The sequence below is a fragment of the Mus caroli genome, unplaced genomic scaffold, assembly GCF_900094665.2.
Source record: "Mus caroli unplaced genomic scaffold, CAROLI_EIJ_v1.1 scaffold_13367_1, whole genome shotgun sequence".
Classification (NCBI taxonomy): domain Eukaryota; kingdom Metazoa; phylum Chordata; class Mammalia; order Rodentia; family Muridae; genus Mus; species Mus caroli.
In genome coordinates, this window is record NW_018390711.1 from 5,233 (window position 1) to 30,328 (window position 25,096).

Sequence of the window (25,096 nt, forward strand, 5' to 3'; positions counted from 1 at the left end):
CTTGCAATCCCACCAACAATGGAGGAGTGTTCCTCTTTCTCCACATCCTCGCCAGCATCTGCTGTCACCTGAATTTTTGATCTTAGCCATTCTGTATTTTTTATTTTTTACAGAATAGATGTCTTAAATTTCCTTGCTTAATAAAATGATAGTGGGGAAATTATATGTTACAACTTCCTCAATGTAAGTAAAGTTCTTTAGGTAGTTTTCTGAGGCGGCGCCATTTTCGGCTCCAGACAACCGGCCACCTTCCTGATCAGAGCACAGGTGTCTGCCCGGCCTGAGAGGCTTCTGCCTCAGGTTCCACAGGAGCCAGCTTGGTTCCAGATCTTTTTACTTTTTAAAGTCCTATTAAGTCTGATTGATTTTGTTTTCTTTCTTCAAGTAACTCAAAATTTCTCAAAGGAACTGAAAGCTTTATGCTCATATTTCAAGGACTTACCTATAAACAAAATCATTTTTCTTCAGGAAACAGTTCATAAATATATAGTGCTCAGGTCAGTGGCATTGAAAGATGAGCCTGATTCTATGACTACAACATCATCTAGAACCAGTCTTCTGAGGAATTTATCTTTTTCCCTCCTTCTTCAGCCTGAGTTCAATTCTACTATTCTAGGTATTAAAATTTCATTTCCTCCTGTTGTGTTTTGTTTCTACTACATTATATCAATAGAATAATGCATTGTAGGCTTTTGTTTGTTTGCTTGCTTGTTTTAATTCTAGAAATTTAATTTTTCTTTTATTCTGTTTTCATTGTTCTTTTTCATGCAAATACATCCTGACCTCAGCCACACTTCTCTCCATTCCTCCTAGTCCTCTCCACTCCACTATCCTCCATATAAGCTCTTCTCCATTTCCCTTCAGAAAGGAGCAGACATCTTAGTGATACCAAATGAATACAGCATAGTAGAATGCAATAACAGTTGGTTGAAGTTGCCATATCAAAGCTGGAGAAGGCAACCCAGTAGGCAGAAAAAGATCCCAAGAACAGGCAAAGGAGTGAGACACTCCCTCTGCCACTGTTATGAGTCCCACAAAATGCCCAAATTAAGAAAACACAGTGTATATAAATACCAGCTCAGTGTCTAGGATTACAGCTTCCATCTCTGTAACCTCTATGAGCCCTGCTTAGTTAAGTCTGTTTACCATATACTCCTGGTGTCCTCCAACCTTCTGTCTCCTAAAATCCTTTCTTCTCATCTTTTTCTGGGTTGTCTTATCTTTGCCTTATTGTTTGTCTGTGTGTCTCTGCATCTGTTTCCGTTCAGGTGCTCAACAAAGTCTCTCTGAAGATGATTAGTCTAGTCACTAATCTATACGTGTAGCAGAATATTATTAGCAATCATTGACATTTTTTTGGTCAGTAATGTTTGGTACCACTACATTTCTCTGAGCCATACAGCTTCCCATTCCTGGCCATCCTCCCATTGTGGAGTACGGACTCCATTCATGGTTTGGACCTCAATTTAGATCAGTCATTGGTTGGTCACTCCCATAAACACTGAGATACCTTCACCCTTGCACATTTTGCAGACAGGACAGGTAGTGGGTGAAAAGTTTTAGGCCTTTGTTTCCCAGTCCCACCAGTGGAAGTCCCACTATGGCTCCTGACTTCTTTCCTAGGTTTTCAATCTACAGAGTTGTCTCCCTTTGTGATTATGTTATTGTTTCTACTTCCATTTTTAGAACCTGGGTGGTTTTCTTGAATTCTTTCACTTGTTTTGATGTGTTTTTCTATAATTCATTATGGGATTTTTGCATATCCTCTTTAAGGGCTTATACCTGTTTACCTATGCTCTCTTGTATTTCTTTAAGGTAGTTATTTATGTCCTTTTTATAGTACTCAATCATTATCATGAGAAGTGACCTTATATCTATACCTTGCTATTCTGGTGTGATGGTGTATCCAGGACTTGATGTGGTGTCAAAGTTGGGATCTGATGATACCAAGTAACCTTGGTTGCTGTTGCTTCTGTTCTTATGCTTGCCTCCCACCATTAGATTATCGCAAGTGTTCCCTGTCCACAATATATCTTATTGAAGCCTGTCCTTTCTGTAATCCCAGTTGAGTCAGAACTCCTCAGAGTTCAGCTTTCTCTGTGATCTTGTGATTCTGGGATCTTGTGATCCTGAGATTCTGGGTGTCAGAGTTATCAGTCAATCTTCCTCTGAGATGCTGAAATCCTAGTGTGACCAAGCTCCTGGGATTCTGGAATCCTGCAACTCTAAGAACCTGGGTGTGCTATGGCACCTGGAAGTAATACTTCCTCTGGGGATCTGGGGGGGCTGTCCACTGAGTTCAAAACCATGGTAGACAAGCGCTGCCTGAAGGAACCCAAGCTACTGGTCGAGCAGGATTCCTGTCCCTATTCCTGGTGGCCCCAGGCACTTGTGGTTCTTTTAGAACAGAGGTTGTTTTCCACTCACCAGAGATCCTAAGACCCTGGTCATGCTAGGGCATCTGGTATGTAGAGAGTACTCTGGGAACCATGGGACTGTCATTAGTTTGATAATAAATTATATTATTTATTTTCATTTCAAATGTCTCACTTTCTCATCCCTCCAATTACCCATTCCCCATTCCCAACCATTTTGCCCCTAAGAAGTTGCTCACACACCTACCCATCCACCCATTCCTGCCTCACCCTTTAGCATCAACCTTATCTGAGGCATCAAGCTTCCACAGTACTAAGTGCTTCCCTTCCCATTGATGTCAGATAAGGCAGTCCTCTGGTACATATGTAGTACTAGAATGAAGGAGCCTATGTATAACTTTTTTATTTATGGTTTAGTTCCTGGGAGTTCTGAGGGGCCCATTTAGATGATACTGCAGCTCTTCCTCTGAAGTTGCAATCCCATTCATCTCCTTCAGTTCTAGCCCTAACTCTTCTGTTGGGGTCTACTGTCTCAGTCTAATGGTTGACTGAGACTATCTGCATCTGTCTTAGTCAGGTGCTGACAGTGTATCTCAGAGGACAGTCATATCAGGCTGTAGTCTGCAAGCACATCATGGTATCAGCAATAATGTAGGGATTTGGTGACTGTAGATGGCATGGATCCCAACATGGGACAGTCTCTGAATGGCCNTTCCTTCAGTCTCTGCTCCTTTTTTCCCTCTTCAGTTCCTTTAGAAAGGAACAATTCTAGGTTAAAATTTTTGAGATGGGTTGCTGGCTCTATCCCTCAACTGGGGCCATGTCTATCTATTGGAGGTTGTTCTCTCTCCACTTTGTTGTGTATCTTGGCTAATGTCTTCCCCATAGAATCTTGATAACCTCTCCCTTCCCTGGCATCTGGGATATTCTAGTTCCTCTACCTGCCCCATTGCTGCATATTTCTTTTCATCCTCCTGACCCTCTTGACTTCTCTTCTGGCTCTTCCCATAACTAGCCACCACCAAACATACACTCACACAGTTTTACCTAATTACTCTCTATATCTTCCAGGTTCCTCCATCCCTCTACCTCCTGTGATTATTTTGTTGCCCCTTCTAAGTGGGATTGAAGCATACATACTTTGAAACTTTGGTCTTACTTTTTTTTAAAGCATTATATGGTCTATGATTTGTATTGTGGGTATTCTGAGCTTTTGTGATATCTACATATCAATGAGTATAAACCACATATGTCTGTTCATGTATGGGTTACCTCACTCAGAATATTTTCTTTATTTTCTTCTTTTGTCTGTCATGATAGTTCCCTTTTTGTGAGTGCTCCATAGCCTCCATAATAGTGTCAGGCTTTAGGGCTCCCCTTGAGGTGGATCCCACTGTGGGCATGTCACTGGAACTTCTTTTCCTCAGGCTCTTCTCCATTTCCAACCTTGCAATTCTTTCATAGTGTTCTAGCTCTCACTTTTTGTGCTATATTGAATAGATATGGGGAGAATGGGCATCCTTGTCTTGCACCCAATTTCAGTGAGATTGCTTCAAGCATGTCTCCATTTAATTTGATATTGGCTGTTAGTTTGCAGGAAATTGCTTTTAGTATGGTTAGGTTTGGGCCTTGAATTTCTGATCTCTCCAATACTGTTAACTTGAAGGGGTTTGGGATTTTGACAAATAGTTTTTCTGCATCTAAGGAGATGATGATGTGAATTTTTTCTTTGAGTTTGTTTATATAGTAGATTATGTTCATGTATTTTCATATATTGAAACAACCTTGTGTTTCTGGGATGAAGTCTTCTTGATCATGTTAAATGAAGGTTTTGATGTGTTTTTAGATTCAATCTGCAAGAATTTTATTGAGTATTTTTGCATCTATATTCATAATGGAAATTGGTCTAAAGTTCTTTTTTTTGGTTGGGTCCTTGTGTGGTTTGGGTATCAGAGCAATTATGGCTTCCTAGAATAAATTAGGTAGTGTTCCTTCTGTTTCTATTTCGTAAAATATTTCGAGAAATATTGGTATCATGTTGTCTTTGAAGTTCTGATAAAATTCTGCAGTAAATCCATCTGGCTCTGGCCTTTTTTGTGTTGGGAAGTTTTTAATGGCTTCTCTTTCCTTATGGCATATGGGCCTGTTTAGATAGTTTACCTGCTCTTGATTTCACATTGGTATGTGATAACTGTCTAGAAAACCATCCATTTCATCTAGATTTTCCAGTTTTGTTGAGGATAGGATTTTGTAGTAAGATCTGATGATTTTTTGAATTTCTTCAGTTTCTGTTGTTATGTCTCCCTTTTCATTTCTCAATTTGATAATTTGGATACTGCCCCTGGAACCTTTATTTAGTTTGGCTAAGGGATTATCTATCTTGTTGATTCTCTTAAAGAACCAGCCTTTCGTTTTGGTGATTCTTTGTATTGTTCTCTTTGTTTCTATTTGTTTAATTTCAGCCCTGAATCTGGCTTTTTCCTTCTTTCCTCTTGGGTAAGTTTGCTTCTTTTTGTTCTAGAGCTCTCAGGTGTGCTGTGAAGTTGCTAATGTAATATCTCTCCAGTTTCTTTACCAGTGCACTAATTGGTATCAATTTTCCTCTTAGCACCACCCTCATTGTGTCCTATAAGTTTGGATTTGATTTGTCAAGATTTTCATTACATTCCAGGAAGTCTCTAGTTTCTGTCTTTATTTCTTGCCTGACCAAGCTATCGAGTAGAGGGTTGTTCAGTTTCCAAGTATATTATGCTTTCTGACATTTTTGCTGTTATTGAAGACCAGCCTTAGGCAATGGTGATCTAATGGGATGCATGAAATTATTTCAATCTTCTGGTATTGATTGAGGGTTGTTTTGTGACCCATTATATGTTTGACTTTGGAGTAGGACCCATGAGGTGCTGAGAAGAAGGTATATTCTTTTGCTTTAGGGTGAAATGTTCTGTAGATATCTCTTAAACCCATTTGGTTCATAACCCCTACTAGTTTCACCATGTCTCTCTTTAGTTTCTATTTCAATGACCTGTCCATTAGTAAAAGCCAAGTGTTGAAATCTCCCACTAATATTATGTGGGTTTCAATATGTGTTTTGAGCTTTAGTAAAGTTTCCTTTTTTATTAGATATTTTCTTTCTTTACATTTCAAATGTCCCCTTTCCCAGTTTTCCCTCTGAAAACCCACTTTCCCTTCCCCCTGTCCCTCCTTACAACCCACCCAACCCCTCTTCCCTGTCCTGCCACTCCCCTACACTGGGGCATCAGGCATTCTCAGGCCTAAGGGCCTCTTCTTGCATTGATGTCCAATAAGTCTATCCTCTGCTACATATGCCACTGGAGCCATGGGTCCCTCCATGTATATTCTTTGGTTTGTGGTTTAGTCCCTGGGAGCTATGGGGTTACTGGTGAGTTCATATTGTTATTCCTTCTGTGTGGCTGCAAGCTCCTTCAGCTCCATCAGTTGTTTCTCTAGCTCCTCCATTGGGGACTTTTTGCTCAGTCCAATTGTTGGCTGAGAGCATCCACCTCTGTATTTGTCAGGCACTGTTAGAGCTCTCAGGAGACAGCTAGATCAGGCTTCTGTCAGCAAGCACTTGTTGGTACCTACAATAGTGTCTGGGTTTGGTGACTGTATATTTGATTGATATACAGGTGGGAGAGGCTCTGTATGGTCTTTCCTTCAGTAAAGCTTCTTTTAAGGATGTTTGAGCCACTGCATTTGGGGAATAGATGTTTAGAAGTGAGACTTTGTCTTTGTGGATTTTCCCTTTGTTGTATATCAACTGTCCTTCTTCATCCTGTTTGATATCATTTGCTTAAAAGTCTATTTTATTGGCTATTATGATGTCAACTCCAGCTTGTTTCTTGGGACCATTTGCTTGGAAGACCTCTTACCATCCCTTTACTCTGAGATAGTGTCTTTCCTTGTTATTGAGGTATATTTTTTTATGCAGCAAAATACTGGATCTTGTTTTCATATCCAGTCTATTAACTTATGTCCCTTTATAGGTGAGTAAAGCCCATTAATATTGAGAGATATTTAAGACAGTTGACTGTTGTTTTCTGTTATATTTGGTTTTGTAGGTAGCTTTATGTGCTTTGGTTCTTTCCTTTTGCCTTGTTGTGAGATGCTTAATATCTTATATTTTCTTTGGTATAGGTACGTTCCTTTTGTTGGAGTTTTCCTCTAGGATCTGCTGTAGGGATAGAATGTTAGATAGATACTATTTGATTTTGGTTTTGTCTTGGAATATTTTGTTTAGCATTTTCTTGTTCAATCAATTCACCAGCAAAATTCATGGAGTTCTGGTTTTTAAAGGCTAAGTATTTTTCCCATTGTATACATGGAACCCATAAAAATAGTACATTTTCTGTATCCTTTCTTCCAATGGTTGTTTCCAGGGGTTGTTTTCAGCATGTTGGTTGTTTTCAGATTCTGGTTATTAGAAAAAGGTCTGTTATGAACATAGTCGAGCACTTTTCCTTGTGAAATGGTAGAACATCATTTAGGTATATTCCTAAAAGGGGAATGGCTGGGTCTTGGTGTAGATCTGTGAGCTGAATTAGAACAGGTATTCTGGGAGGCAAAGAGTGCTTTCATTGGTTAGGTAGGGGGGACGGGGAGGGGTCTGCTGTGTCAATAGTTATGGAAGACTTCTGTCATCCAGGCTATGGCAGATGTCCTGTGACCCTGGTTATGGCAGACCTCCTGAGAGTCAGATTGTTTCTGAAGGGTGAAGGTTAAGGGGGCTGGAATGCCAAGTCTGCCATGGGCAGGGTTGTGGACGGGAATGAATATGTGTCTCTGACAGGGTGTATTCACCTGTATACAGGGCTTTGTATGGGTCCCAGTTAGGCCAGGTGTTTGTGCTTGTGGGACTCACTGTGAGCCTGGTTATGATGGAAATCCTGGGAGTTATGCAGTCTCGAGGTGTGGGAGGGGATATTGGAGCACCTGAATTTATAAGCATCATTCTTGAAGATGCTTTCCTTTTCCCATTATTTAATTTTAGATTGCTTATAAAAACCTAGTGTTCATAATTATATGAATTTACATCTGGATCTTCAATTTGATCCCATTGGCAATCCTGTCTGTTTTGGGTATTTATGCCAATACTATGCAGTTTTATTACTATATATCTCTAATACAGCTTAAATCGTGACTGATGATGACTCTGAAACAGAGTTTGTTTTTTTAGTTAATTAATTAATTAACTTAAATCTTGATCAAGATCTTCCTCCCTCATCTCTTTCCAGTCCAAGAATTATAAATCCCCCAAATGACCCTCTCTCCTACTCTAAGGAGAAGAGGAATCCCTCCTTGGGACATTCAGTTGCAGAAGTTCCAAGTGCATTCAATAGCGTTGAGACCAGACCAGGCAGTCAAGTTAGGGAAGTGGATACAATGGCAGACAACCAAAACAGCCTCCTCCACAATTAGACAGAAGTCATGAAAACTAAGCTGGACATCTGCTACAAATGCATAGATTGAGTGGATCCAGTGCTGATAGGCTTTTTAGTTGTTAGTTCAATATCTGGGTCTCCATGGGCCTAGGTTAGTAGATGTTGTAGGACTTCATGTGGTGTTCTTGACTTCTCCAATTCGTTCAATTCTATGTCTCACACTTCCACAGAGCACCCCAAGCACTGCCTAATGTTTAACTTAAGGCCCCTGTATCTGTTTCCATATACTGTTGGATGCAGACTCTCGGGGGTCATTTATGTTATCCTTCTGTCTTTAAGAAAGGCAGAATATGATTGAAAGTGTCAGGGGTTGTTGCTTTCACATGGCATGGGTCCCTGTATCTGTTTCCATATACTGCTGGATGCAGCCTCTAAGGAGAAATTTCTGCTAGGCTTCTGTTTGTAAGCATGGTGGAGTATCATTGAAAGTGTCAGGGGTTGTCTCTCTCACATGGAATGGGTCTCAAGTTGGGCAGTCATTGGTTGGACATTCCTTCAGTCCCTGCTCCATCTTTATACCTGTATACGTAGAAGGCAGAGCAAATTTTGAGTTGATAAAGATCTTTTCCCAATCTGTTGGTTGCCTTTTTGTCTTATTGACAGTGTTCTTTGCCTTACAGAAGCTTTATAATTTTATTAGGTCCCATTTGTCAATTCTTGATCTTACAGTAGAAGCCATTGGTATTCTGTTCAGATTTTTTACTCTGTCCACACAAGTTTGAGGCTTTTCCCCACTTTCCCCTCTATAAGGTTCAATGTCTCTGGTTTTATGTGGAGGTCTTTGATCCGCTTAAACTTGAGCTTTGTATAATGAGATAAGGATGGATCAGTTTGCATTCTTCTACATGCTAACCTCCAGTTGACCAGCACTATTTGTTGAAAACGCTGTCTTTTTTTCACTGGATGCTTTTACCTCCATTGTCAAAGACCAGGTTACCATAGGTGTGTGGGTCTATTTCTGGGTCTTCAATTCTATTCCAATGATCTACCTGTCTGTCACTGTACCAGGACCATGCAGTTTTTATCAAAATTGCTCTGTAGTACAGCTTGAGGTCAGGTATGGTGATTCAACCAGAAAGTATTTTATTGTTGAGAATAGATTTTGCTATCCTAGCTGACAGGAGCCGGATATAGCTGTCTCCTGAGAGGCTTTGCCAGTGCTTGACAAATAAAAAAGTTGATGCTCACAGCCATCCATTGGATGGAGCACAGGGTACCCAATGAAGGAGCTAGAGAAAGTACCCAAGGAGTAGAATGGGATTTCAGCCCCATAGGAGGAACAACANTATGGACTAACCAATACCCCCAGAACTCCGTGGGTCAAAACCACCAACCAAAGAAAACACATGGTGGGACTCATGGCTCTCGCTGCATATGTAGCAGAGGATGGCCTAGTTGGTTGTCAATCAGAGAGAGGTCCTTGGTTTTGGGAAGGTTCCATGCCCTAGAATAGGGGAATCCCAGGGCTTGGGAGTGGCAGTGGGTGAGCAGGAGGTGGGGAGGGTGCTAGTGGGGTTTGAGGCAGAAACCAGGAAAGGGGACAACATTTGAAATGTAAATAAAGAAAATATCTAATAAAAAAATTTTGAGCTGAAGGTTTTGTGGGTGAATTGGTGTCCCTCTCCCTCCACTTTAAGTTCCACTTCAGAAGATGAGCACTTCAGTCTCCATATCCCCTACTGGAAGGAATCTCAACTAGTGTTATCTCAGTAGACTTCTCAGAACCTCCTTCATCCCAAGTTTCCATCTACTCCCAGAGATGGGTTACCACACTCAAGATGATATTTTTCTAGTTCCATTGAATTGTCTGAAAATTTCATACCTTTTTAGAAAATAGCTGAGTAGTATTTCTATTGTGTAGCTATACCACATTTTCTTTATCCATTCTTCAATTGAGGGGCATCTAGATTGTTTTCAGTTTCTGGCTATTATTAATAAACTTGCTATGAACATATTTAAGCAAGTGTCCTTGTACTGTAATAGGGCATCTTTTGGTATATGCCCTGGAGTGCTATAGCTGGGTCTTGGGATAGTTCTATTCACAATTTCTGAGAAACTGAGAAATTGATTTCCAAGTGATTGCACCAGTTTGGACTCCCTCTAGCAATGCTGGAGTGTTCCCTTCACTGCACATCCTCAACAAGATGACACAGTGATCAAAGTCACATGTGTCTTTGATCTTATCCATTGTGACACGTGTAAGATGGTGTCTCAGAGTCCATTTTTATTTGCATTTCCCTCATGGCTATGGGTATTGATTATTTCTTTAAGCATTTCTGAACAGTTAAAGATTCATCACTTCAGAATTCTCTGTTTGGCTTTGTACTCCATTTTTCATTTGGCATATTTGGTTTGCTGCCTTGAGTTCTTTATGTATTTAAGAGAAATTATTTCTCTGCCAGATGTAAGATTGGTAAATATCTTTTCCCATTCTCTAGGCTTCTACATTGTCTTATTGATGATGCCCTTATCTTTGCAAAAACATTTCAGTTTCATTAGGTCCAATTCATTAATTTTTGTTCTTAGTATCAGAACTATTAGTGTCCTGTGGAGGAATTTGTTTTCTGTGCCAATGAGTTGAAGGAAGTTCCACTTTTTCTCTTTTATTAGATTCAGTATATGTTTTTATGTTGATGTCTTCAGTTCACTTGGACTTCAGTTTTGTGTAGGGTGATATATATATATATATATATACATATATATATATATATATACACATATAGATATGTATATATCTATATATGTATGAATATATATTTGTATTCTCGTTAGTACTGCTTTCATTGTGTCCCATAAATTTTTATGTTTTATGCATTCATTTTCACTCAATTTTTGGAAGTATTTAATTTCTTTCTTTATTACTGTCATGATACTATAGACCTCAGGAGAAAGTTGCTCAAATTCATGAATTTGGAGGTCTTTTGTTATTCTCATTGTTATTGAAATCCAGTGTTTATCTCTTGTGGTCTGATAGGATGGATGCGGGGGGTCATTTCAATTTTGTTATATCTGTTGAAATTTGTTTTGTGACTAAGTACGTGGTCAATATATAGAAAATGTTGTGAAATGCTGAGAAGAAATTATGTATGTGTATGTATATATATATATGCATAAATATATGTATATATATATATATATATGATTATTGAAATGTTTATAGATACCTGTTAGTTCCATTTTCTTTATAACATTTATTTGCTCTAGTATTCCCCTGGATGTCCAGTCACCTGGAGTGCGTGGGACATTGAAGTCTTTTACTATCAGTATCTGAGGGTTGATGTGTTTTAATCTTTGCTAACTTTCTTTTACAAATGGGGTCATTTCTATAGTTCGTTTTCTCAACATTCTGTTAGTCTTTTTTTTTTTTTTTTTTTACTGAAGAAATGAACTCATTGATATTTAGAGATATGCATGACCAGTGATTATTCATTTATGTAATTTATTATTTTGTTGTTGGTGGTGGTATTGTGTATGTGTGTGTTTTCTGTCTTTTGATTTTGCTAGTGGGAGTGTATTTATTTCCTGTGTTTTTGTGAGTATAGTTAAACTCACTGGGCTAGATTTTTCTTTCTAGTAGCCTCTGGAGGGTGGTGTTTTAGATAGATATGGTTTAAATTTGGATTTGTCATTGAAACTCTTGCCTTTTCCATCTACAGTGTTCAAAAGTTTTGCTGTATATAGTAGTCTGGACTGGAAACTGTGATATTTTAGAGTCTGAAGGATTCCTGCTTGTCTTACTTTAGATATTTTCTTTTAGAAGTGATATGTAATTCTAATATGTCTACCTTAATTGCTCTTTTTTTCCTTGTAGCTTTCAATATTCTCTCTCTGTTCTGAATGCTTAGTAATTTAATTATTATATTTTGAGTGATCTTTCTCTTTTGTTCCCATTAATTTGGTGTTCTGTGTGCTTCATGTATCCTTATAAGCAATCGTTAATTTAGGGTAAGAAAACTTTTCTTTTAAGATTTTGTTGAAATTATTTTCTGGGTCATTGTTTTAGTTAGGGTTGTACCACTGTGAAAAGACACCATGACCAAAGCTACTCTTATAAAGACAAAGATTTAGTCCATTATCAACAATACAGGAACATGGCAGCATTCAGGCAGGCATAGTGCAGGAGGAGGTCATAATTCTACAGCTTCATTTGATGGCCACTAGGAAGAGTGGCTTCTAGGCAGATAGCATGAAGGTCTTAAAGCCCATGCCTACAGTAACATACTTTTTCCAAGAAGACCACACTCATTGGGCTAAGCATATTCAAATCACTAAAGACTTTGAGCTGGATTCTCTTCCTTCTATTCCTATCTTAGGTTCAGTGTTTTCATAGTAGCCACAATTTCCTGGACTATTTTGTGTTAGGAAATTTTCAGATTTAGCATTTTATTTGGATCAATGTATGTATTTCTTCTACTGTGTCTACAATAGCTCTTTCATCTATACTATTCTATTGGTGGTGCTTGCATCTGATGTTACTTTATTTATCTAAATTTTTACACCTCCAGAATTCCCTGACTTTTTGCTTCCTTTATTACTTCTATTTACAGTTTTAGATCTTCTTGACTTACATTTTTCCCTTCAACTTTTCTTTTTTTGATTCCTTGACATTCCTTAAGGTATTCATTCAACAATTCAACTGGAAGCCTTGCTCACTGCTGTCATGGGTGCAAAATATCCCAACCATACTTGTAAACCATAGGCTAGATTATTAGACTGAATCATACACAATGTCATCGCACTTATTAGTTTAAGTTGTAGAAATTTTTCTAATAAATTCTTTATAAAATTTAATAACTTACATTCAAATTTTCACAAATAGACCACTATTTAACACATTTTAAAATAGTCAAAATAGTCCTCTAATTGTATAAATAGCTTTATTGTTATAGATCTATATACATCTATCTTTCAAATAAAATTCAGTTACTATACAAGCTATAATTTAGACGAACAATACATACATGCTACTGAAAGAAATGAAATTAAGTTAGAAACATGATGCACAGCCTATGATTACCAGTAGACCAGTAGTCCAGCCACCCACAAACCTTTTCTTCTCTCTTGCTTCCCTCAGCCAGATACCCATTCACCCACTATAGGTCATTCCTACCAGAAGACCAACCTCCAACTCAGAAAATGAATATGTACCAGATCAGAGTCCACACAGGCCAACAGAAGTCTATCTTCCATCTCTGGTGGAGGCCCCATGCTCAATCATCCACAGAGATCCAAAGAACACTGAAGAAACAGATACCAGAGGGGGGAAAAAACAAACAACCATAAACCTAGAAATCAACATCTAGAGATAAAATTCATTCTAAACATAGATGTTTATAAACCAGTATAAGAACACAACCAACAACAAATAGGGCAACATGTTTCTACAAGAGCCAATGTATCCTAATTCATCAAGCCCTCAGTACTCCAAAACAACTGAAGCACGAGAAAATGACAATAAAACCTACTTTATGAAGACAATCGTGGTCCAAAAAGAAGAGGTGAATAAGTCTCGTAAAGAAATTGAGGGAAGGACAAACCCTTTCTCTAACTCATCCTTTGGAGACCCTGTGCTCAGTCTCAAGTTTGGCTCTGGGTATCCACATCTTTATTCATCAGGTTCTGGCAGAGCTTCTCCGGAGACAACTGTATCAGGCTCCTGTTAGCAAGCAATTCTTGGCATCTACTATAGTGTCTGGGTTTGGTGGCTACATGTTGGATGGATCCCCAAGTGTGGCAGTCTCTAAATGACCTTTCCTTCATTCTTTGTTCTATTCTTTGTCCCTGTATTTCCTTTAAATAGGAGCAATTCTGGATTAGAATTTTAGATATGGGGAGGTGGCCCCATCCTTCAACCAGGGGGAAATGCCTAACCTCTGAAGTGTCTCAGGTTGCTGACATAGGTCTGTGCTCCTTATCTATATGAATATTGAGTGCACCCAGATTTTTGTTTTCATTCCACAGATTTTTGTATGTAGCTATCTTATTGATACTTGTATATAATGGGTGAACATTAACAAATGAGTGTCTGTAATTTTTTTTGGGTGGGGGAATAAATTGCTGCCACAAATTTATGTATTTTCATTCACCTCCCCCACAATCTCTTGAATAAAATAGCAGTGCTCTGGGAAAACTTACTGCTAGCGGTTGGGGTTGGAAAATTGCAGAATAGGAATACTGAGTTTGATTGATTTCTATTTGAAATTATTTAGATTGGTTTGGCGACCTTTTTTGGTACAACTTGGGTGTTCAGAATATCAGTAAAATGCTTCAGGGGGATGTCTTTCTAAAGGATTGTGGTGATTAAAGGAATCTTTACTATCTTCCATTTTGAATATCTTGAATAGTTGGTGTTCTGGGAACCTTTGACCTTAATTTTTGGGGTAGTTTTTCTTCTCATATTCCCCATCAGAGTGTCTTGTTATGTGCTATTGTGCTGACATTTGGCCAGTTGAGATAGAGGATGACTACTGAGAAATGAAGAATTCTGCTCCATATTTTCTCTGTTTTTGCTTTTCTATGCCACAATTCCAGTGACTCCAATCTTTTTGAGCAAAGTAATATTTGTTTCTTAAATTCAGTAAAATACCCATTTTTTTCTTCTTTAGTTCTCATTTTGCTATTTTCTGAAAAATTCTCTTTTACACAAATGCACCTCTATAATGAACATCATAAATCTCTTCCTACTCTGGAATTTTAGTCCAGTGTTCCTCGTTTTGTACAATGTGACATTGCTAATTTTTACTGAAATATGTTGCCTTATTGTTTGAGTCTACTACTCTATTTTATTTTTGTTTCTTTATNCTTTTATTATATTCTTTTACAACAATAAAATCACATTATTTTTCCTAATCTTTGAACAACCATTCTACTTTAGGCATGCATCTACAATGACTCTTGAAATTATTGATCCTGGAGTCTGTAGTAACTTTGGATATGTTTTCTAAGATCATTGTTCAACTCCAGGAACCCCAATGGAATAAATGAGTTCTAGGTTCCTTACTGATTCAATTTTTCTTAAGCTGAAAGAAGAAATAAAAGAATGAATGAGGGCTGGAGAGATGGCTCAGTAGTTAAGAGCACTGATTGCTCTTCTGAAGGTCCTGAGTTCAAATTCCAGCAAACACATTGTGGCTCACAAACATCCATAATGAGATCTGACGTCCTCTTCTGGTGTGTCTGAAGACAGCTACAGTGTAGTTAGATATAATAATAAAAAAAGAATGAATGAAGAAAGAAAGAAAGAGAGAGAGAGAGAGAGAGAGAGAGAGAGAGAGAGAGAGAGAGACATTGTCCAGAGTTCTGACAATCTGTAAGATTGTGGATTCATTTGGACAAAAACTTAAGCATATTTTAGGATATACTATAAGTATAAATAAATAAATATATAAATTTTACTTTGTTAGGAAAAAAACATTCTCAGATGACTATGATGATGTACCTTAAGGTTTGTTGTTGTTCATTTTTATTTTTTGTGGCCTAGTAATGCGAATGATTTTGATTATTTCAGGTTTTCACGTACAAATGACTAATGGCTACTTTTGTANTTTTTAATATTGTAAATCCTTAAGCAGCTGTGCATACCCTCACTTTTTTCCTTACTCTTTACCCTTTTAGAGACATGTTCAGATTCAGATACAGAAATTGAGAATGGGTTTTTTTCAGAATCTGTTCATACATATGCTCTAAATAGAGTAACATCCTATAGATGTAAGCAGGGATATGTGACAAATACTGGAGAAACATCAGGATCAATAACTTGCCTTCAGAATGGATGGTCACCTCAACCCTCATGCATTAGTGAGTATTTTATTATATTCCTTCAGTTATACTGATGATGCATAGCAGTTTAATTTTATTCTCCTTTTATATGGCTCTTATTTTTAATTTGTAAACTTCAAGAAAAAATATACACCATTTTTTTTCTATTTTGACTTATTCCTGCATTTTAGAGTATCCTTTCATTTGCATTTTCAATACTTTAAAATATCCTATAGTTTTAAATCTAGTGAAGAAATCTTTGAAGAGCTGCAACTCCCTGAAAGTGTGATGTACTTGTAATATGTATTTGATACTGTGAGCTAAGGTCCATGTCAGAACATCTCCCTCTTCAAAGATCTTTTAAATATTTTGATAAATGCTTCCAGGTACCAGCAAATTTTGGTGTTTGGAAACATTCCCTTGTTTTGGAACATTCAGTTAATGAATATTTTCTAGGATCAACAATTAGTTCATCTAATCTTATTCATTAGAACAATACCCAGTGCTATTTTTCAAGAAGTATTCAACATAACTCAAATGATAGGTTGATTTAAGATATTCACTAATTTTATAATAACTAATATTTTTTCAGCCACTGTAATTTTACAAGATCTTATTAAAGAAAAGGCAATTAAAATTATACCCATGTAATATTCATTTATATTAAGTTGTAATTGACATGGATTTATTGGATTATTTTTACTGCTAAAAATTAAACCCTTGATATAATACCTGTTTTAAGTTCAGCTAATCTATTTCTCTATTTTATGAGTNATTTTAATTACTAAATATAGGATGTTAATTCACAAAAGGCTATCATATTCCCCTAAAATATACATTTTCACTGGTCTTTTGGAGTGTGCAATAAGTATATGAAAAATTAGCTAAGAAACTATTTCTAAAATAATATTTTATAAATGTTTAAGAAAGAATATCAATGCTATATAAAATTGTATCTTTCATTTTAATAACTTTCAATAAGATATATTATTGTTGGTGTCCTTAGTTTCCTTCAATACTGTATTTAATTTGTTATCATATATTAATCTATAAAGACTTTTGTTCTTATGCTAATTACTCATATTGGCTATTGACATATTTGAAATAAAATTATCTTTTATTTTACATTAGAGTCTTGTGAACGGCCTGTATTTGAGAATTCTGTAACTAAGAATACCAGGACATGGTTTAAGCTCAATGACAAATTAGACTATGAATGTCGCGTTGGATATGAAAATGAATATAAACATACCAAAGGCTCTATAACATGTACTTATTATGGATGGTCTAATAAAACCTCATGTTATGGTAAGCACTATTTTTTTTTTTTTTTTTTTTTTTTTTTTTTTTTGGTAATCACTATTTTCTCTGGATTAGATTTTTTAAGAAAAAAAATTTATATGCTAGAAATAGAAATTCCTAGAATCTTTCTTATGATTTAATATAACCTATGAAAAAGGACTGTTTTGAAAGCCAATGATGTTTATATTTGCACATATTATTTAATTACATTCATTTATTTATCCTGTGTGTATACATGCATATATGTGTGTATTTATGGAGGTGTGTATACTGCATTATACATGAAGGTGTCGGAGAACCTGTGGGAGTCAGCTCTTTCTTTTTATCATATGTGTCTGAGGGATTGAACTCAGAATTTCAGGCTTAGAGGCAAGCACTCTCACTGACAGCCATCATTCTGACATAATAATCTGTTTTTAAATAATATATTTATTAGTTGTATATGCCATCAGGTTATTATTCTAACAATTAGGACCCTGGATCAAGAAATTTTAAATTTGAGAGTATATTGGACTACATACTAAGTTCTGTTTTCAAAAGCAACCAAACCCAAAATTTCATTAAATTAATGATTCCTTTGTGTGGCCTGGGTATATCATGTATCTTTTATTAGAGGACAATTCTTTTATTATTCAAGTTCTTAATTATATAGACTAGGTCTCCCTATCAAAATTATGAACTGAAGTATGAAGCCAGGACATGAAAACTTGAGGGCTAGGGAGATGGCTCAGTAGTTAAGATCATGGGCTGTTCTTCTAGAGTTTATGAGTTCAATTCCCAGCAACCACATGATGGCTCACAATGACCTATAATGAGTTCTGATGCCCTCTTCCAGTATGCAGGTGTCTATACAGATAAGGCAATCATACATAAAGTAAATAAATCCTTAAAAAGAAAAGAAAAAAGATATAAAAAAAACTTAAACAGTGTGAGGGTAGAGGATAAATAACAATACAAATGAAAAACATATATTTTTAAAAAGACTAGTAGAAGATACTGAGAAATTTGATTTGCAGATTCAAGGGTCCACTCAAATGTGGATTTCTACCCCTGTCAAAATGTCTTGATAGGTAGAAGTGGACATTTTTGAAATCCAAGCCAGTCTGGGTTATATAGGAATTGTGTTACAGCTCTGAAAGGAAATGCTTCCCCAATGGAGGTGCTGCAGCTCTGAGTTTTCCAGTGCAGGTGTGATAGCACTGAAGGGAAAGGTACACTGGCAGCATGGAGCTAAGAAAAAGCACATTCATAGCACAAATAACAAACCTCACACAAGAACTTTATTAGAAAAGACATGAGAAANCTGTGTCTGCTCCAGAGTGAAGCAGCAAAGAGAGCAGGAGTTTGATTTGTATAGGATATTTTGGGGGCCTAGGAGTTGCATATGCTTTTAAGGGCAACTTGGGATTGGTGGGTTTTTGTCTTGTTTTTGTTTTTATTTTTGTTTTTTTGTGTTTGTTTTTTGTTTTGTTTTGTTTTTGTTTTTTAACCAGGTCTTGGAACAAGCTCATTGATTAATGAGATTTTGAGCTCATCTTGGGTCCTTTTCTCCCCTGTAGGAAGGAACTTGGCCATTAGCATCTCAAGGGACATAGCCATTATAGAGGTCTAGAGGTGGGGCTTGGTCACTTGTCTGACCTCAAGGGGCTTACAGTAAGGGAGTGGCTGCCTCTGCTTGGCCAAAGTGCTGCAGAAAACTGAGTAGGAGGCAGGTAAATATATGATTTGTGTGGGGGCAGGGGTCTGGAGGGGGTTGATAGTGTGAGTTTAAGAGGATGAACTTTTCCAGGGTGGGGAATGGTGAGATTTCAAGATGAACCCAGGGATTGGTGGATATTCATGCTCAGGGATTAGTGGGATTTCTGATTGAAGGATTAGTAGGTTTGGGTAGGTTTTAAACCTGGAAATGAGCTCAGAACTTTTACTCTAAATGAATATATCTCATAAACAGACAAACAGCAACAAGTGACTTACATATTTAAAAAAAAATCAAACTAAACAATTGGTGATCATTAGTTTCTCTCTGATTATAAGCAGTTCAAGATTATGAAATCAGGACTTTCTACAATACAATACTAAAATAGAATGTAAGGAAAGGGATATTAGTTCCATGACACAGTACTTTGCCTGAGGGTCAAGACTAACATGTCAAATGTAAAATAAAATATAATATGAAATTATTTATTTACCATTTTCATGTGTGAGAATTTTTCCCATGAGGCAATATACAAGCATCTACCTACCCAAGATAGGGAACCCATGACACACCAATGTACAGATACCACCAAATTCCAACTTGAAGAACCTTTAGTTGTGCCCAGACTGGAAAACACAAACAAACAAACAAACAAACAAACAAAAAACAAAAATCAAAGAGACAACCAGGAACCACAACTCCAATGCAAGCCCATGAACATCTTTGCCCATGAACGTCTTTATTCAAGCTTGAGCTTGGGCTACAAATTTTTCTGATAGAATAAGAAGGAGAGTGACACTCAGATCTAGGGGCTTAGGGTTTGTATAGGGAAAAAATTGCAAGCTGTGGCATTCAAGCCTTGGCATGACATGATTGGGTAAATGGGTAAAGGAATGTTAACATTCAAACTGATATCGTCAGGGAAATAACACACATCCAAAATGGGGCAGCTTGTCTTGGGAATGATTCATGTTTTCTTAACTTATCTTGTTATTGTGACCATCTTTTCCTGTTGCTGTAAGCTGGCCATAGATGTTATGTCTATCTAAGTCTGCTTGGAATTCTTGGTGGTCTCTTTCCCAGAGCCCAAGAATGGCGGCCATATTACTCCAAGCACAGCAGCTTTCTCCAAGGACAACAGTTTTCTCCATGGACAAGAGCTTAAAATAGAGTGTAGAGTAAAAGATGGAATAGCTCCTCCTGCTTTTTGCCTCTTGAGAATTTTATTAATCTTATTAATTTTATTAATTTCAGAAATATGGAGGAGGGATTTCTTATAGGAAAATAAATGACTCATAGACAGCTACATCCCCAAAGCCTACCCATTATGGCTGACAGCTCACAAAAACACAGATGAGCATATTACATAACTTGTAGGCAACACAATAGGTTGAAGACTGTTTGTTTTTTTGTTTTTTTTTCCAAGTGATTCAGCTGTTTTACGTACCTTCCAGATCTGGGTAGGACCCTGCTTCTTCTGGGAAGTTGGTATGATGTCAATCTATTTTTTTGTATCTAGGGTGGTCTAGGCTCCTTCCTTTCAGCTTTGCTTGTCTGAGTGATTCTCAGCAATCTTAATATCTTGGTTACTCTGGTAGGGAGGAGCCTGCTGAATCTGCTCAGTTTCAGGGACTCCCTGAAGCTATTTTGAATTGTTTACCTCCCTGCTTAAGGGGCTTCCCAGAAGGATGGAGTATTTTAATCTCAAAGAAACTGTTACCCAAAAATTTCCCATGGACTTTCAATGTCTCCAGGCCAGTCAGGAAATGTGAATTAGAGGAGAGGAAATGGAGTGACTGAGATGGCAATGCAAACTGATATGATTAGATAGTGTTACATTACACACACACACACACACACACACACACACACACACACACTCACACACACACACACGGGTATAACAGACATAATTTATGGACTGACATACTCTGTATAAATACAGTAACTGAGGAATGATTTTTTTTCACTTTAAGACAGTATTATGGTATACTTATTAAATAATTTGAATAAAAGAAACAAAAATACATAAATAAGATAGAACAAATCAAACAATAATTATAGCTGGTTGGATTGTGACATTCATTTTTTCCACTGGGAAAGAGCACACACTTTGACTCAATTAAAGTTTAGATTAAATTAATTTATTCTTATTGATAGCAGCACAGAAAGGGGTTAAACGAGGCGTTTATAAAGTTGGATACCAAAAGGTGTGCATTACAATTATCTACGGAATCTACAGCTGAAAAAAAGAAAGTGTTTTACTCCCAATTGTCCATCTTTACCATTGTACACTAGTAAAACGACCACTTCATCCCTGTCTCACAAAAGCAAAAAACAAACTGTTAGCTATCTTACAACAGGAATTCTAACTACCCAAACGTCTTTTCTTTTGTTTTTGTTACTTTTGTTTATTTTTATTTTTACTTATTCTTCTCTCTTACAATATACCCCAACTGCAGCCTCCCTTCTCTCAACTCCTCCCAGTTTCCACGTTCCCTTCTCACCAGACTCACTGTTCCTCCCTTCCCCTTACAGAAAAGTGCATGCGACTCACTGATATCCACCAAACATGGCATAACAAGATGCAATAAGACTAGACAAAAACACTCATTTCAAGGCTGGATGAAGCAACCAAGTAGTATATTGGTCTCAAGAGCAGGCAAAAGAATTAGAGACATTTCCCATTCNCCCTATTAGGAGTCCCACAAAATGCCCAAGATAAACAACAGTTTGTATGCAGAGGACGGAGCACAGACACATGCAGGCTCTTTGATTGCAGCTCCAGTCTCTGTAGCCTCTATGATTCCTCCTTAGTTGTGTCTGTGGACCATATTTCCCTGCTGTCCCCAGTTCACCCACAAAACTCATTCTATTGCCGCTTCCCAGGGGGATATCCTTCTTACTTAATTCACTTTCTTACTTAGCCTCCCTTGGTCTGTGGACTGTAGCATGATTATCCTTTACTTAATCTTTAATAACTACTTAAGCGTTCATATAATTTTTGTCTTTCCAGGTCTGGTTGCATCACTCAGGATAGTTTTTTTTTTTTTTTCTAGTTCCATCATTTTCCTGCAAGTTTCATGATGACATTTTTTAAACAACTTGTGTAATATATCATTTTATAAATATACCACATTTTTATGCATTCCTCAGTTGTGGGGCATCTAGGTTTTTAAACTATGCAGCCTCTGATTGCTGGCCTTCAAGGTAGTGTCAGACATGGCTGTCTCTCACTGCATGGTTCTTTTTTTTTTTTTTTTTTTTTTTTTTTCGAGACAGGGTTTCTCTGTGTAGCCCTGGCTGTCCTGGCACTCACTTTGTAGACCAGGCTGGCCTCGAACTCAGAAATCCGCCTGCCTCTGCCTCCCGAGTGCTGGGAACACTGCATGGTTCTTAAACTGAACCAATGGGGAGGAGGGTATAGGGGACTTTCAGGATAGCATTTGAAATGTATAAGAAGTAAATACCTAATAGAACATTGGAGGAAAAAAAAACCTGAACCAATCATTGGTTGGTCATTCCCACAAATTAAACTGAAATTATTTTAATATGTCTTAGAAATTGTATGACACTAATTTCAAATCTGAGGGAAACAAATTTATGTTGTAAGAATAGGAAAGTTATTACTTTCATATTAATATTTATCTGCAGCAAATTAGATCCAGTGAAAGTAAGTTGATGTTTTAAAATCAGTTTTGACATTAACATATTACACTTTCTAATAATTCTGAGAATACCATATTGATTTAGAGGCTATATTAGTGCTAGTATGCAAATTTTTTTTTTTTTTTGGTAAGGAAAAGGGTTACTGAATTTCCTTGTGAATGTACATGAAATAGATAAACCTACCTATCAGTGATTAATTGTATATTCTAATTATCTTGCTTTTCAAGAAAGAGAATGCAGCATTCCCACTCTAGACCCAAAACTAGTCGTTTCTCCCAAAAAAGAAAAATACAGAGTTGGAGATTTGTTGGAATTCTCCTGCCGTTCAGGATACAGAGTTGGGCCAGATTCAGTGCAATGCTACCACTTTGGATGGTCTCCTAGTTTCCCTATATGTAAAGGTCAGTATGTGTTTCATATTTGATGAATTAGGATCAGAAGTTTATTTTTCTTCTTTTAATATTCCCCAGTTATCTAGTATGTTTATAATATAAAAATCCTCAGAGAAATTGACATCCATGAAAGACATTTTTTATGTGACTAATACACAGCCACATATTTATGAGCTTAAGCCAAGCTAACTTGTTCCTTTAAATGTGTTATCAATGTGTTTACGCATGCAGACATGATGCCTGAGACTGAAGAGGTTTCTTTCATTTTGTCAGAATTATCATTAGAGCTGGTGCTTTTATAGCATATTCCTTCCCTCATATTGCATAGAATATGCCCAAACATGCAAAAGCAGATTTTAATTAATTCAACACCAGGTATTAAACAAATTAAAATAGATAATAGGTATACTGCTGATGTTTTCTACAATGTGATAACTGTATGATAAAATAGTACCAGTCAATGGGAAAATCATTGTAATCAACATAAAAATTACTGTGTGATTTGCATGTATCTTCAAGCTGTCAGGTTTACCAAAAATTCTTCCACCTTCANTACATTTGCAATACTATTTCAACAAATGTATTATAGCTGTGAAGTGTAAATCTAGTGTAAATACCATTAACTTAGAAAAGATTTATAAAAAGTGATATGGTGAGTAAACTTTAAATTTCTCCATTTACTAAAATTTAGACTGTAAGATGGACATTTTCATTTATATTTATACAGTATTTCTGCAGCAGGTCAAGTAGCATCATGTGCACCACCTCTTGAAATTCTTAATGGGGAAATTAATGAAACAAAAAGACTTGAATACAGCCATGGTGAGGTGGTGGTATATAATTGCAAACCTAGATTCCTACTTAAGGGACCCAATAAAATCCAGTGTGTTGATGGGAAGTGGACAACCTTGCCTGTATGTGTTGGTAAGTAAAAACATCAATACTTCAAAGATATTTTGTATTTGAAGTGGTGCATTTATCAAAAATACATTTTTGTGAAACATCTACAGAGGAGGAGAGAATATGTGGAGACATTCCTCAACTTGAACATGGCTCTGTCAAGTTTTTCGTCCCTCCCTACCACCATGGAGATTCAGTGGAGTTCACTTGTGNAGAAACCTTCACAATGATTGGACATGGGTCAGTTTCTTGCATTAGTGGAAAGTGGACCCAGCTTCCTCAATGTGTTGGTAAGTATGTATGCATAAAATGGATACTTTATAAAGGTTAATATTTGTATTTTAGAAATATTTACTACTGTATACTTTTGAAGTTAGTAGTCTTTTTGGAAATATCTAGTCTTAAATAATATGAATCCAAACTTTTGTTGTTTATAATTTGATGTATTTTTACAAAAGAACAGAAATAATTAATATAATCTATAAAATTTTGTTCACTACCTTAAGATAAATCTAGTTGTTAATTATGAATTTTCATGGGACTGAAATGTGAATATTAACACACAAGTAGATATGACTATGGCACAAAAATATCATTTCCTTTATTGTATGAGACTCTCCTCTCAAGTCTTGAAAAGCTAAGAAATAAAGTCAGCTAATCACCCGTTTCCTATTCCCATTTCTTCCCTAAGTACAGCTATAATGCTTGTGTTTATTCTACAGGCTGCATTCTAAAGTCCATGTGCTGGAGCTAGGACCATCCTCCCTGCTATCAGATGTAGAACTCAGGGACTGGATGGGAAGCGTTGTCCCATATATCACTTCTGCACTGATTCCCCATATTCTTTTGGTGATTCAATCTTAATGACTAGCTGAAAGCATCTTGGTGTCTACATTCTCTTTCGTCTGAAATGGAAGGTTTTCTTAGCATGATCTTGGTCATTTTTGAAGCACGGTCCCTGGTGTCCAGTCTTTACGATTGATTGGAGTTTGGGGTATTCATTAATGCCAGGGGAACATAGAGCTCCTTTGGCTATAGCACCTATACTGGTTCTCCAAGCTCAGACACCCAAACTTCGTACTAATTTGTCATGTAAACAGATACCACTACTGCATATTAATCCTAATAAATTTTTGCTCAACAAACACATTTTGTCAAAGTCATCTTCATCACTGCTTTAAAACTGTTTAGCAGCTTGTTTCATATGGAGAAAGATCAGACAGAATATCATATAAAATTTTAATTCTTTTTTATATTATTCTATATTTATTTTTCTATATTCTACTTTATTAGTCGTTCAGATGTCAGAGGTTTAATTTGCTTAATCTGCCTATAGCCACCTTAATATGACTCTCTCCAGTTATGTCTTTCTGGGCTACAAACTTAATGTTATGATTCAAGTATTTTTACCTTGACAGTATACATTACCTTTTTGCATATCCTTAGCTTTCTCTTGATGACTGAGAAGCAAATCAACCACATAGTCACCATGTCCCTTTGACCTTCTTTTCCTTCACAGAACATCAGTTTCTGTCCTTTGTAGAC

At 36.8% G+C, this 25,096-nt stretch overlaps 1 protein-coding gene across 1 annotated transcript in view; it reads left to right on the forward strand.

The window, feature by feature from the left end:
• LOC110288786 (complement factor H) overlaps window positions 1-25,096 on the forward strand; it is a gene marked incomplete at both ends in the record, with an annotated part of 35,534 nt that overhangs the window by 2,850 nt on the left and 7,588 nt on the right. The window contains 5 exons of the mRNA XM_021155040.2: window positions 15,449-15,631; window positions 16,724-16,900; window positions 22,487-22,660; window positions 23,393-23,575; window positions 23,662-23,841. Of these exons, the coding sequence (XP_021010699.2) occupies window positions 15,449-15,631; window positions 16,724-16,900; window positions 22,487-22,660; window positions 23,393-23,575; window positions 23,662-23,841 (897 nt within the window). The remainder of the gene's footprint in view (window positions 1-15,448; window positions 15,632-16,723; window positions 16,901-22,486; window positions 22,661-23,392; window positions 23,576-23,661; window positions 23,842-25,096) is intronic.